The sequence below is a fragment of the Halichoeres trimaculatus genome, unplaced genomic scaffold, assembly GCF_033239565.1.
Source record: "Halichoeres trimaculatus isolate MK-OKI-2021-1 unplaced genomic scaffold, fHalTri1.1 fHalTri1_scaffold_11, whole genome shotgun sequence".
Classification (NCBI taxonomy): domain Eukaryota; kingdom Metazoa; phylum Chordata; class Actinopteri; order Labriformes; family Labridae; genus Halichoeres; species Halichoeres trimaculatus.
In genome coordinates this window covers 9119698-9133129 of record NW_027437189.1, presented here as the reverse complement: position 1 = coordinate 9133129, position 13432 = coordinate 9119698, and the positions used below count along the sequence as shown (strand labels likewise).

Genomic DNA, 13432 nt, shown 5'->3' with positions numbered 1-13432 from the left:
TTAGGTAACAATTAAATCATCCTCTTTAACACTCTTATTGTCCTCAATTAAGTTACTGAAGTCAGTTGTTGTTGTTTTAATTTAAAAGGCATTGTATGTTCCACAGAGGACATCTGGACTGGAGTAGCTTGTACTTTAAAAAACAAACTTAAAACAGCACCAGTCAAACGAGTTACACTTAAGAGCTAAACTTTGGAATAAATTAAAAAAACCTGATGACCAAACTAAGTATCAGCATTAATGGCTAACATTAGCTTAGCTAGCACTACAGTCAAGTGGTCCTCCTAGCAGGTTGATGTCCATATGCCTGTGATGGTTATGTATTGCTCTGGTCAAGGGGTTAAAGGTCAATTTGACCAGATACAGCCAGCAGACAACTTAAGCTACATTTTCAAGATCAAATTACTGACAAACCTTAAGACGCTGTGAGATGTCAGCTGTCACCTGCTCCTGTTTACAAAGTAATATCCTGAACTGCAGCCCATGGTTGAGGCAGTTTGTTCAACTTCAGCTGAAACACATGAGACTTGCATTGAGGGCTTGCAGTTAAAAAAAAAAAAAATCAATTAGCTTAAAGAGGGGTTATGGAACCCTCTTGGTGGTATTTCATGAATCACGGCTAAAAATAACAATAATAATAAAAAAATCTCTCTTTCACACTTGTATTCTAGAAAGCTCTTATTTCAGCCTCTATCTTTTAGCTGCTGTGCACCACAACCCCCTTCCCTTGGCAAGTCCACTACAGGCCTCTTTTACCTCTTTCTGATAGAGCTATTGCTAATGCTAGCTCCAGGGTGGTGCCTGTGCCTTAGCATAATATCTTTGTGTTTCCATTGACAAAGCACCGGCTACAGGTGTTACAAACTGGTGCTTAGCTAGTGCCAAATCTTTGCTGGGCCAGAGCGAAGCAACAGCTACATCCGGGGCTGGGAGCAGGGTTACCATGACCAAATATCAGAGGTGGAAAACAGCCATTTTTAAAAGAATAGCCTCCAAGTGAGTTGTATGTTATTTTGTTGCAGTTTCTCATTTAAAACTTAAAATGAAGGCGAAGTTGAAGCAGCAGTGCAAGCACACGATGAGCTCCTCCGTTATTGCTTTGTGGGCTCCTGCATGGCACAAGCATCCTGGGGTAAACAGCTACGTATGCAGTGACGATACCAATGTTAGGGATGCAATGACATGGCTCCAACTTGACTCCTTGCTGATGGAAAACCAAACTGGTTCTTAGGAAGACCATGATTAAGCACTTAACCAACTAAGTGCAGAGAATGAGCACCTGTTTTATTTGATGGAAAGAGGTATGAAGGGCAGAGCAATGGGCAGAATCTGGTGGCCCTTGAGGCCCACCCTTCCTATGTGTCATGAACCAGTTAAAAGATCCATATGACCCGGTTTACATGACAACATTCCATCCTAAAACACTAAAGCGAGGTGAAAAAAATCTGCGTTTACAAGGAAACACCAAGGGACTTAAAGCGCTGTAGTAAGCATACCAGGCCTGTAGTTGGCGGTATAACTGTCTTGGTCAGAAGCCGCTTTTAGCAGATCTCCACCAAAGATGAGTTGAGCCGATCATCTGGTGAATTGGTGAATTCTAAGTGCAAAGTGGAGCAACAGATGCACATTTTGCTAAAAGAGAGTCAGCAGATTCAGCAGCACAAGCACAACACAGTAGTCTGCGATGATCGTAACAACAGTACTGTCGAAGCTGAGCGTGACGTCAGCTTTTCCACTGAAAATGCTGGTTTACTGTTTACACGGCAACAGTGTCGGCAGCCTTTTAGAAAAATTCCACCCTGGCAGCCATTTTCAAAAGTTTGTGTTTTAGGTTGGCTAAAATGCAGTTTCCTAGTAAACTAGAGGCTGAAACGCAACAAAACTTTTGCGTCTCACCCTTAAACCGTGTGTGTTCACATCATCATTTCAGAAAGTCTTGTGATAATCCCATCCTATTTTGAAAACACACCATTTTGAACAGTTTACTGACTGATTCAGGGATTTCTTCAACACACGAGCATTTAGCAGTTTGAAAATTTGCAAACACTTAGCATGGAGATCCTGCATTGTCTTTTTATATTCATGTTTAAAATATGGGAAAGCAAAACAGCTCCTCTTTAACTGTTTATTATTTTTGGTGTCATCTTGGTGTCATCTCTTGATCAACCCCCCTGGAGTCATAATTAGTCAGTGGTGCTATGGAAAGCAGAGGATCAAAAAGAAATTCAACCAGCAGTATTTTGTTGTTGGGTACTGGTCCTTTAACAGATTCATATTCCACACATGAGTGTTTTTTCCTCCCATAAGACTATGTGGTTGGCCTTCTTAACAGTCTTACCATGTTCTTGAATGCATGACTCAGTCGACTCAACTGCTGATCGATGCACTCTCACAAATCAGAGTGCATCGTGATCTATTCCAAGTTTTTTTTTTCCTTTTCAATATCCCAGCCCAGGTGAGCTGTGGTGGGATATCAGCTTGAAAACTTATTTGAAAAATGAACAGAAATGCAACTTCAATCTTTTAGCGGGGTACTTAAGTCAAACATTGATCATTGTTATGGAAGCAGTTTGTCTTTGGACCGGTGTCCTCTTTCTACAGCTCAGAGGAAATTTTTTCAGCGAGCCAAGCTTCGTCAAAGTTAAGTGATTGATTTGTTGAAGGCAGCAGAAAGAATACTTTACATTATATGAGGAAGCAGCAGTAATTAAGAGACTCTTCACACACTCCAACTCTTTGAGATAAGATATATAGCGCTCAGTGAAGCCAAATGAGGACGCAACAGTCGGCCAGTTTTTGCCTTATAACCAGATGTGCTGGAACAACACAAACAACAGCTACCGCTACTGTGAGCAAGACTCCACTCCCTGAGAGACAAAGCGTGACAAACCAGTTAGCTTTCATCATGGTTTAATGGGTATGTGAGAGTGTGTTTGTGTGTATGTGAGTGTGTATGCAGTTTAAACACAGATTATTGACTTGCCTCAGTGTCCAGGCGAGTGAAACAACTTATTTATCTGTGAGCAAAAATGTCACGGGAATACAACAATAATTTTCCATTTATTTATTCACAGTTTCAGTCATTTTTCCTCCACACACACACACAGACTACTGTGTTGTCTCCTTCTGTCTCCTCTTGTATTAGCTTGCCAGCAGCAACAGCACCAGGACGTCCTTAGAAAAACCACTGCCCTTGGTCTATGTGCATCTGTGCCTATGTGCATGTGTGCGTGTGTGTATACGAATGAGACAAAGCAGATGAATGGAGCTCAAATCAATTCCCCTCAGACAGACTTAATACAGCTCCTAATAATTGCCCGCAGATAGGGAAAGTAGTGCTGTCAGAGGGAGGAAAAAAGACACAGAAACAAAAAGCGTCTCAATGCAGATCGCTTCTCTCAATTTGGCCTCAAAACAAATTGGTTATTAACAATGCCTGCGGGAAAATGGGAACAGTTCTGCTTGGGACAGGACAATAATAATACTTCAACTGGGTGAGCTATCCAAGGGAGGGGGAAAGTAAAGACTAAAAGAAAAAGATAAAAGCTTTGATAGCTGACAATTTCAGCCAATGCTGTCACTGAGAACTAGAATTCTGATACATGGGAAGTTCATGGACTGACACTCCTACAAGAACATGATGTTGACATCAGACCCCGGACATAAATAAAGCTTCTGGTGTCGGGAAGCACTGCTGGAACCAAATGTTTGGGCCTTTTTTACAAAACATATTCTTTTATATCTTTGTACAATCTATAAAAGGTATTTCTGTGCTCATGAGGTTACTGGTGTTCTATCAGTCTGATGTACTGCAGCATATTTGATAGCTTCAGAAAAGTGGCTAGATGCTAAATTTCACCAGATCCGTGACTGGTCCGTCTCTACTTCGTAACATTCGATTCTGGTACCGTTTAAGGTCCGTTAGACTGCAGCCCTCCGCACCTGACACCCAAGACTTAAAATTTTGGACAGAAGTCGGGCACTGGCATGAAAACATCTGTTGATTTTCAGATTTAGTTCAGTTTGCGTTGGCTAGCTTCACAGCAAAGCGATGTCGTCCATAGCTGTAGATGGGATCAGCCCAACTAAAAATGCAAAGAAACATATTGTGGTTGTTTGCTGAGCAGGGTTGTATGAAGCTCAGTTCCCACAGGAGATGCTCCCACTTTAGCTCCTTTGTTTAGGGGAGGGAAACTGATGTGCAAGCTAGATTAAAAACTCCAGATGCTGAGGTGTAAGTATCAGTGAGTATACGCTCTGTTGTGAAAAATTCCCAGGGCTTCACTTTGCCATTACAAAACCCATTTCTTTAAGCACCAAACTCACAGACTTTCATTAGTGTTTGAGTCAAATTTTTAAAATGGTTGGTTCTCAGCCTGGTTTCTTGATAAAAGGGTTAAGATGACTGTGACCCTCAGTCGGTAGTGTACCAAACTATTCCTTCTGAACATGGGATTCCTCTAAATTAATTAGCTAGTTACTGGTTACAGCACTTCCACATACATCTTGAGTTCAGCAGCAGCCTGAGCTTCATCTGCAATGCAGGCAGAAAAGCTTAAATGAAAAAGAAGTTGACTCCTTAACATCTTCAAATCCTAATTATACCCTTCTCCACAATATACAATAACATCATTATATTCACTGTTTCATATAAACAGTGTCTATTTCTTCAGTCCAATGTATTGTTAATCTACCAATCCGTCTTTACCCCTTTTAGAACTGTATGTTCTGTCTGAATCTCCTCATCTGTAATTTACTCATGAAAAAAAAATAATGTAAAAAAACAGAGCTGTGATTCTTGATTTATGACCTTGATAAGTAAAATAGTATACTACTCTGTGGCATAGATCTATGCATCAGGACCTTGAACCAGTCCAGTCAGAATGACCACACCTGAAGGTGGACTAGCTCTCTTCATTATCAGATACCAGGCTGTATCTTTATTGGATCAATAGGCTGCAGGCATGAGAAGATATCTGCACATCAGCTGAGGACAGCATAGGACAGTTTATTGACAGTCAGACCTGCTGCTTTGCCGTATGTTTATCTCATTACAGTGTGGACAGGAAGTAGAGGACGATAACTCTGGTATTAATGCAGGTCATCTGATCAGGTGGCACCATTGTAAAAGCTCCTCCTTTCACAGATCAAATTATTGACAACAGGCTGAAAACAGGGTCTGTTAGTAACTCACTAACAGAGAACTGCAGCATTTTTACTACACAGTTTTAAAGTTTAACAGTCTGCCTGTATTGATTGTAATCCAGCCCATTAGTTACACTGTGATGCTGCTACAAGTGCTGAAGAAAGTCAACAGGGAGGGCCAAGGCAGATCTGTCCAGATTCTTTATTCAAACTTACGTTATGTAGTATTTGACTTGAGTAATTATTTATCTGTTCACTCAAAACACTTTTGGCCTGGTAGGATTACATAGATTGTATTGTGCATTTTTTTATATTTATCACAGGGGGAAAAAAAAGTTAGAGATGCTATAAGGGGTTTTTTTTTTTAATTGGACCGACTCGCCACCTTCTGGCCCAGAGTCTCACGCACATTGTCGTAACAATGCGACTTTTAACCAGGCACGTGTTTGTTATGGAACTAGTTTTCTTTGTTCAAGACAACTTTTTACCAAATACAATGCAACAGGGTAAGGTATCGGTACAGATATGTAGCGCTGTTGCTTGAAGCGTGACAACAAGCAAACATTGTAAAATTGTACCATATGTCAGCTGCTGAAAGCACTACTAGCAGCCTGGTGCTACGACTTATCCACAGGCTAACATGACAACAAGCAAGCTGTCAGTTTGTACTATAGTTTAGTATCCGTCCATATACCTGTATAGCGCTGACAGCCCAATCCTGTGAGACGTCTCTGTGATGTGTAATCGTAATGAATTCAGGTCATGTCCTGCCAGTTATCTACCAAGCAGAGCTAACGTAACCTCACTCTTCATTTTATTGATAGACTCTCAAGTTTGAACAGACCTCTGCAGAATAGCTGCTGCATGTGGGTTGGAATGGATATTATCACAAACAGTTTAGCCCTTTTAGCCTTTAGCTTGGACTGTTGTCATGGAGACTTGGACGCGCTGTAAGTCAATCCAGTCTTACTCGACCCAATTGAGAAGGTACAAGAAAGCTACAAAGTAACATTTTGAAATAACCTGTTGGCGCTGATAATCTCACTTTAAAGTGTGGATTACAATTAGCAATATATTTAGAAGGGAGACTTTTTCAAGATCACTTTAAAAATCCTCACAGCCCATTTTAATTGTTGAATGTCAGTAATAAACTTGGGCATTTTCAAATTATGAGGTTACAATTCGTCAAAATCATAACGTCATCAGTTGATGAATCTTATTGTTAAGGCAATTTTCTCATTTTTAAAACCTTTTCACATGGCAACAGTGAAGGAGGCTTCCAGAATGCTGGGTTCTGGAATGCTGGAAAGCCTTAAAGAGACAGTAACTGAAATTCAAAGGCCGAAATAGGGAGTTTGAAAGACCCTCGTCTGAGGGTCTGTAGTCTGTTAAGTGAGGAAATTTTTAAGTTGAGAAGCATGTAAAGCTATAAGATAAGAGCTATCAGAGCAACGATACAAAGCCTAAAAGGTCTCAGTACCCCCTCTTTCAGCTTGTGAAGACTAATGTCACCATCCATTTGATGTTTCATAACTGAGCATGTTCACTAACATATTTTCTCTCTGCTTTGTCTCTCAAACTATATTTCACATCACAATCACTGTTATCCTACAATTACCATTACTGACCACGAACACCCCTGTTCGGAACAAGCTACAAAACATCTGAGAGTAAAACTACACATTGAAGCCCCTAATGAAAGCATCCTATATCTAAACTTGCCAAATATCCTCCATGAGGTTTAAACTCCCTTTTCTGTGCCAATATCAGTGAGTCATCATATATTCAGTTTACACATGGTAATCTTCCTAAAAGTTATCATTTCAGCCCCTTAATGTACATAGAAAAGTAAAACATTTCTTTCTAAGATGATGTGTAAAGTTCCACAATCCCGAGCCCCCACTGTCAGTAAATTAGGTTTTCTGCAGGGAGATGGGCAAACATGCATTTTGAGTTTGGTTAATCAAGCTCTTCTCAAACTGCTAGGATACGAACACAATTAAATCCAGTGATTGAAATAGAAAGAAGTAATGAGAAATAAGCAATATAGGGTATTCAAGCCCCCACTCTCTGCATACAGAGACATGTCATGAGACAAGATTATAATAACATAGCAAACAGAGTCTGGCAGTCTGTTTCCGACTCTTGGCCAGCACCCAAATGAATCTATTTCATGTCTTCCACAAAGTAATAAAAAGAGTCATGATAAAAGAACATATAAACACACAAATAGATGTAAAAGGAAGAGACGCTGAGGAGGCTGCACTGATCTCCCCAGGCAGCCTGCTCGGCTGTAATGGTGCCCTTACCGAGGAAGATACAATTACTTTTGGGTCACTGAACTAAGATGGTCCAGACACAGAATCCATTTCTGAGAACCAGCTTTTCTTTTGTGCATGAAAAGGGCAGAGGATTTGTCTGGACAACGTCTATTGATGTAGATCTGTGATACTGGCATATGCATTGACAGCAAAAAGCACATGTTCAAGCAACATTTGCACAAGAAAGACAGATGCTAATAACTCTGGGGACTCTGAATCCTGCTGGACATCAGAGAGTGAATACAACAGAATCTAAGCCTCAGTCTGTTTGAGAATATATAAATAAAAATGAACAGATCCGAGCTGCTGTAACCATGACAGAGGCAGAGGTCTTTGCATGTTAATGTAAGTGACCCTATAGCACAGATTGGTAGTCTGTTCTCTGAGAGACGCCAAAAAATAAACTCATCTACCATCTGCTCCGTCGATGCTGGTGATATCTGATAATAAACACATTTATGTGTGATGTGATGTGCATGTATGTTCCTATTTGTTACATCTGCTCATGTGGTCTTTTGCCGTGCGTCTGCATGTGTGTGTGCGTGTGTGTTTTCTGAACTCGAAACACGATAACCCCCCTTTTTTCTGCAGCTTTCCCTTTCTTCTCCAAAAATAGCCTGCACTACTTTTGTTACCTCACATGAATGCCTTTTAAATCTTCTTTGCAGAGATTTGGGTGTAAACCTGTTTCCAGTTGAAAAGGCTAAGCTGCGGAACCACGAACCTAAAAATAAAACTTGTGTGACATTTGGTAAGCCTTTTAAGGCTTTGGTTTGCAATGTCAAAGGAGTTTCACTGCAGGGCTTATTAAAAAGAGCAAAGGTCAAAGAACATGGTCCGACTATTTCCTTGTCAGACATAATCACACAAAATCATACCATGTGGGAAAAAACTAAACAATTGAGCACATTGTTTTGGTAAGAGCTGCTGAAACCTCTTTTTGTGCATATATCTTTATATGCTGCATACTCTACCTGTGATGGCGTGATGGGAGAAGGCCTCTACGTAGGTCAGGTAGTTGTGAGGACAGTGTTTTTTAAGCCACTTGCAGACATCCTGCTGAGTCCACAGCACCACAGGTTTGGACAGACAGGACAGAGTAGGACTGGTGTGATACACAGTGAAGGCCTCACCTGGGCGCAACTGAAACACACAAACAAATAAAAATCAATAAACTTTCTATTAAAGTTCTCTCTTTCTCTCCTTCTCCAGGCATTGATTGAACCTCAAGAATCTCAGCTCTGTTCATCAAAATGAGTTATTTAAAATGTTCTATTCCTTTGCCTTCATTTAGTATGCATGGATTTATAAATATGCAAATAGACACCACCTCTAAATCTTGAAGCACCCCACCGTTTGTTGCCTGCAGCTTTATTCCACTTGCAGTATCACAGGCAGTGTGTTTCATGTACTGTTCTCTGTAATGTTGAAAATATATGAAGTGTAATGTAAAGAGAATTTAGCATTAAGCTTAAAAATAAGCCTGAAATATGTTACTGTTGAAAGATAACCAATGGTACTAGTGGCAAACTATGAATGTTAAATGAAATCTTGAATTGACAAGTAGCTGCAGGTAGAAACGCCTGATTTCACTTCTGATAGCCCTTGTTTGGCTCCAGCAGTGCCTGGTACATAATGTTTTTCAAAAATTTCATCAGAAAATGTTAATTTTAAAGCTGAAACGACCAGACACAACTAATGATTAGTCCTTTTTCAATCTCTACACATTTTAGTCTTTATGAAAACACCCCTGATGATATTTTGGTTGGTTCTGAGATTAAAGGTGATGACTCACAAAATCGACACGTTTTCTGTAGGGATAGACCGATTATCGCCCGGGCCAATTATTGGGGTCGATATTTGGCATTTTGGGGCATATCGGCATCAACCTTTTGAATGAAACCCGTTAAAAACTTTTTTGTTTTGGCTCTGATGCTTTTCTGAACAGAATTTCTCCTTGTCTACACTATGGAAGCCCTAGATGGTCATTTAAAAGAAGTTGTGTAAAACCAAACAGAAAATTAATTCAACTGAATAACATGCCTGTAAAAGGCAGAACAAACTCAATTCTGTCTAGTTTTATTGCAGTTACATAGAAATTTAGGAAAACTTTATTTACTGTAGAAAACTTTAGCTATGATTTTTTTTTTTCTCTTTTTTTTTTTAATGTTTTACGCCAATATTTTCACTTTGACTGCAAATGAATATCAGCTTTAAATATGGTATCGCCTCCTTGCCTACTAATAATCAGTAGCGGTATCGGCCCCAAAAAATCCATATCTGTCTATCTCTAGTTTTCTGTGACGTTGCTGTAATGTATGAAACTGCTGCTTAAGGGCAGCACCATGCCAATACTGTGTGATGCAATTTGGTGTTATAAATGCAAGTCAATATAATGTGATGCTATATATTTCGAGTCAATATTATTCATTGCAATATTATACAAGTCACTTAAACTTGATGCAATTTGACATGACACAACACAATGGGACAAAATACAACATGAACATATAAAGGGATGCAATGCAATTTTATGGGATATGATACAATGGGATATTATACAATATAATAAGATTTGATACACCCTAGAGAAAAGGTCCTTATGTTCTGCTGCAAAAACAACAAAGCAACGATCCACATCCAAAACAAGTAGCAGAAAGTAGACTGAGTGCTAGCTGCCTACAGAAGCAGCAGGGCTCGGCTTTATAACTGGTCTACAGTCCCAGATGCATGATTGACAGACTGGGTCAAAGGATTGTATGCTTCACTAACTTGCTTGGGCCAGTCATATCAAATACTTTTACACAATGTTCCTGCAATATTTGGGTTTTGTCAGTGAGTCTTTTCTCCTTGTTAGTTAATGAGTTACTGGAGTTGGCTGTATTATGATGCAGCTGAAAATTAAGCCTCTTGCTAAATCTGCCCATCAATGCTAACATCTGTGGACAAGTAAGTTAAGTACAGAAGGAGTAAGCTTGTTTAGCTTGGTTATAGCAGGAATAACTTGGAGATCTGCTAACTAAGCGCACAGTAATAACTAGCTACAGTATGAATACTGTGTATGATAACTATGTTAGCCTAATTCCAAAGCAAGGCTAACAGATTAGCCACAGGTTACATAAACCTGTTCACAATGATACGAGAACCCAAACTGCATCATAACAGTTCTCTGAGCATTTCCCTGTCAGTCAGAGTAAGGTATTAATCTTGACTTATTTTCCAAACCTAAAGTAAAATCAACATTTTCTAAATGTCAACTCATGAACAGTTTTGTACTTTCTGCAGCAAACATCACAACTGGCTCATTCACCTTGTCCCAGTTACATTAATTCATCGATGGCAGATGCTGCCAAAAAAGTGGTGCCCATCAGGATCCGATGTAATTAATTCACACATTAAAGACTATGCCTTCGTAAGCAATTTTTTAGTCCAGTACACTGCTGAAGGACACCACAACATATGGACCACATGCGCCTCTGATCAAACCACCCATCTTTTTTGAGATTATAGCCCTGTTCTAATAATTTTCTGGTGTCACGGATGATGATTTATGACTGATACTTGCCATCTTAATAACAGCACCTGCTCGATTTTCAGTGGAAGGCATCTTTAATACATGCTGCTACATGTGTTTGTGTTTGATATCACTGAGATGGAGTCAGTGAGTGTGGGCGTATGTGTGTGTTCTAATTTCCAGAGGAACTTTATGACACAAGTTGGAACATTGCTTTGTTATTGCTCTTAGATAATCACCTTGTAATTGCTTTATCTCACTTTAATATGCAACATGCTGGATTTTCTCATTACAGTAAATTAGCAAGGATGATGTGTTTTAATGCTATACTTCCCGGCCAAATCCCACCTGGTAGTCTGGGGATTAACACACAGAAAACATGCAACATGCAACATGCAAATTAAAGGAGATCAATCATCTGGCAGTGTTTTCTTAGTCCAGGAATGCACCTAGTACCTTTAACCACCCACGAACATGAAGAGGTTATAGAGTGTGAAGCAAACAAAATTCACATAATGAGCTGAAATGTGAACCAAATTAGCAGAAAAGTAAGGTGTGAAAGCTTGCAGGCATAGAAGAGGAAACAGATGCTGTACTTTCATTAAACATGAGCACCCTTTTAATAACTTTTCAGCCTCAAGTCAGAAAGACGCATGTTGTTTCCATTACATAACAAACTTAATCACTCTGTACACTTTCAAATAAAGTGCAATCCGGCACCATGACATGTAAAAAATACATCTTCACACATTAATATCAATATTTTAACAGCAGTTCTCATGTTGTATTGTGGCTAGTGTGGTCTTTTCTGGAGGTAATTCTTCATGGCAGCAGCACCTTCATTATGCACTAAATATAATGAGCACATCTTTATTCCTCTCATTCTCAATTTTTCTGCCACGCTCATATCTGTTCTCCTCACTGTACCCGCTTTGACCCCAGCCATTGTCCGACAAAACTGCTCCTCTTTTCTTTTTGCCATGTGCTGGGAATTAATGTAGACGTTAATAAAGTCACAATCAGTTCATATGGGCAGAAAATACAAGCACTCTCTCCCTCCTCCTCTCTTGTGGGCCATAGTCTCATATCTAATCCATTCATTCATGCTCTGACTGAGCCAACTCCACAACAAAGGCTTTGGCTGATTCTCAAAAGCAAACACACAGAACTGCTGCCAAACGTTCCACTCCATAACTGACTGCATTTAATGGGATTATGTATGCTGAAATGTCATACACACAGATGCAACATTATTGAAGTTTAATATCCAGACTTCTCCTGCTGCTGCTTTTCTTGTTGATGGCACAATTCGAGCTCCCAGAGCACCTTCATAACTCATCATGTGATGGACGTGGCTTTATTACTGTTTACATCTTGGCTTTCTGCTGTAATAAGATTTCCTCCTGTCAATTTAAGCACCAATCAGCCCTATCCAGTCCTGGCTGATGCTCCGGCTTGAAGTGTGTTCTGCTTTGTAGGCCTTAATTGAAAACAACTTCATTTCTCTGCTCCACTGTGTTCACTTGTTTCCTAATTACACACATACTTCTAACCTGGTTCAATGGAGCACTGAAGCCATTTTAATAACCCAAATTTACTGCTTGCCCTCCATCATTAATTGGGATTGAACTGGAAAAGGTGGGGAAATGCACTTTCGGTGATGATTGAGTGTGGACAAGAGAGGGTAAAAGTGCTCCCTCGTGTACAATGAAGTTGCAAACCAGCAGATTTAATCTACAACAGTCATTTTGACGTAGTGGAGCATAAATCTGGTGTGAATTGGGGCTTCGAGGGGCTAATCGATCATTAAGCTGATTCAACATGAGAAAAAGAAATTGATCTAGCCTGAGTATGAGTTCTCTTGACAAACAGGTGTGGAGAAATCAAAGGTCAAAGGTTTTGGTTTGCTGATCATTTATCAGCTGTTCAACGGAAGTTAGAGAGGTCAGTTACCCCAACGGACACAGAAAATTTGTGAAAGTAATTTAACGATTATCTTTTTTAACTTTATCTATGATAAATAAAGCTTTGTAGGGGTCTCACCTTGTTATATCCTTCATAGTACTTATATATTTTTTTTTCCAGAAAAATACATCATCTTGAATTTAGCTTTATGAATCAATAACGTTAGCATTTAAGCTATATTTATCTTAGCTGAAGGTAAAAATAGACAACAATCATTTACTTAATTTTACAACTTTTCTGTGTCCGTTAGGATAACTGTCCTCTCAACTTCTGTTGTGGCTGCACTTCCATTGTGTTGTGGCTTTTGCATTCAGGTTGGTGCTTTTGCTGACTGACACCTAGCGGCCACTGTAACAATGGCATCTTCTATCAATACACCAGTAAGACCTCACGCCACTCTCTGACCTCCGTATCTGATCACCTGCAGTGCCTGACCTGTGATATGCTCTACAGGTCAGAGAGACCAGTCGATGACCTATTCTGATGA

At 39.7% G+C, this 13432-nt stretch overlaps 1 protein-coding gene across 4 annotated transcripts in view; it reads right to left on the bottom strand.

The window, feature by feature from the left end:
- LOC141798778 (sterile alpha motif domain-containing protein 10-like) overlaps nucleotides 1-13432 on the bottom strand; it is a 95562-nt gene that overhangs the window by 15964 nt on the left and 66166 nt on the right. For all 4 annotated transcript variants that reach the window (XM_074680619.1, XM_074680616.1, XM_074680618.1 and 1 more), the window contains one exon: nucleotides 8441-8609. In XM_074680619.1, coding sequence (XP_074536720.1) covers nucleotides 8441-8609 — 169 coding nt within the window. The remainder of the gene's footprint in view (nucleotides 1-8440; nucleotides 8610-13432) is intronic.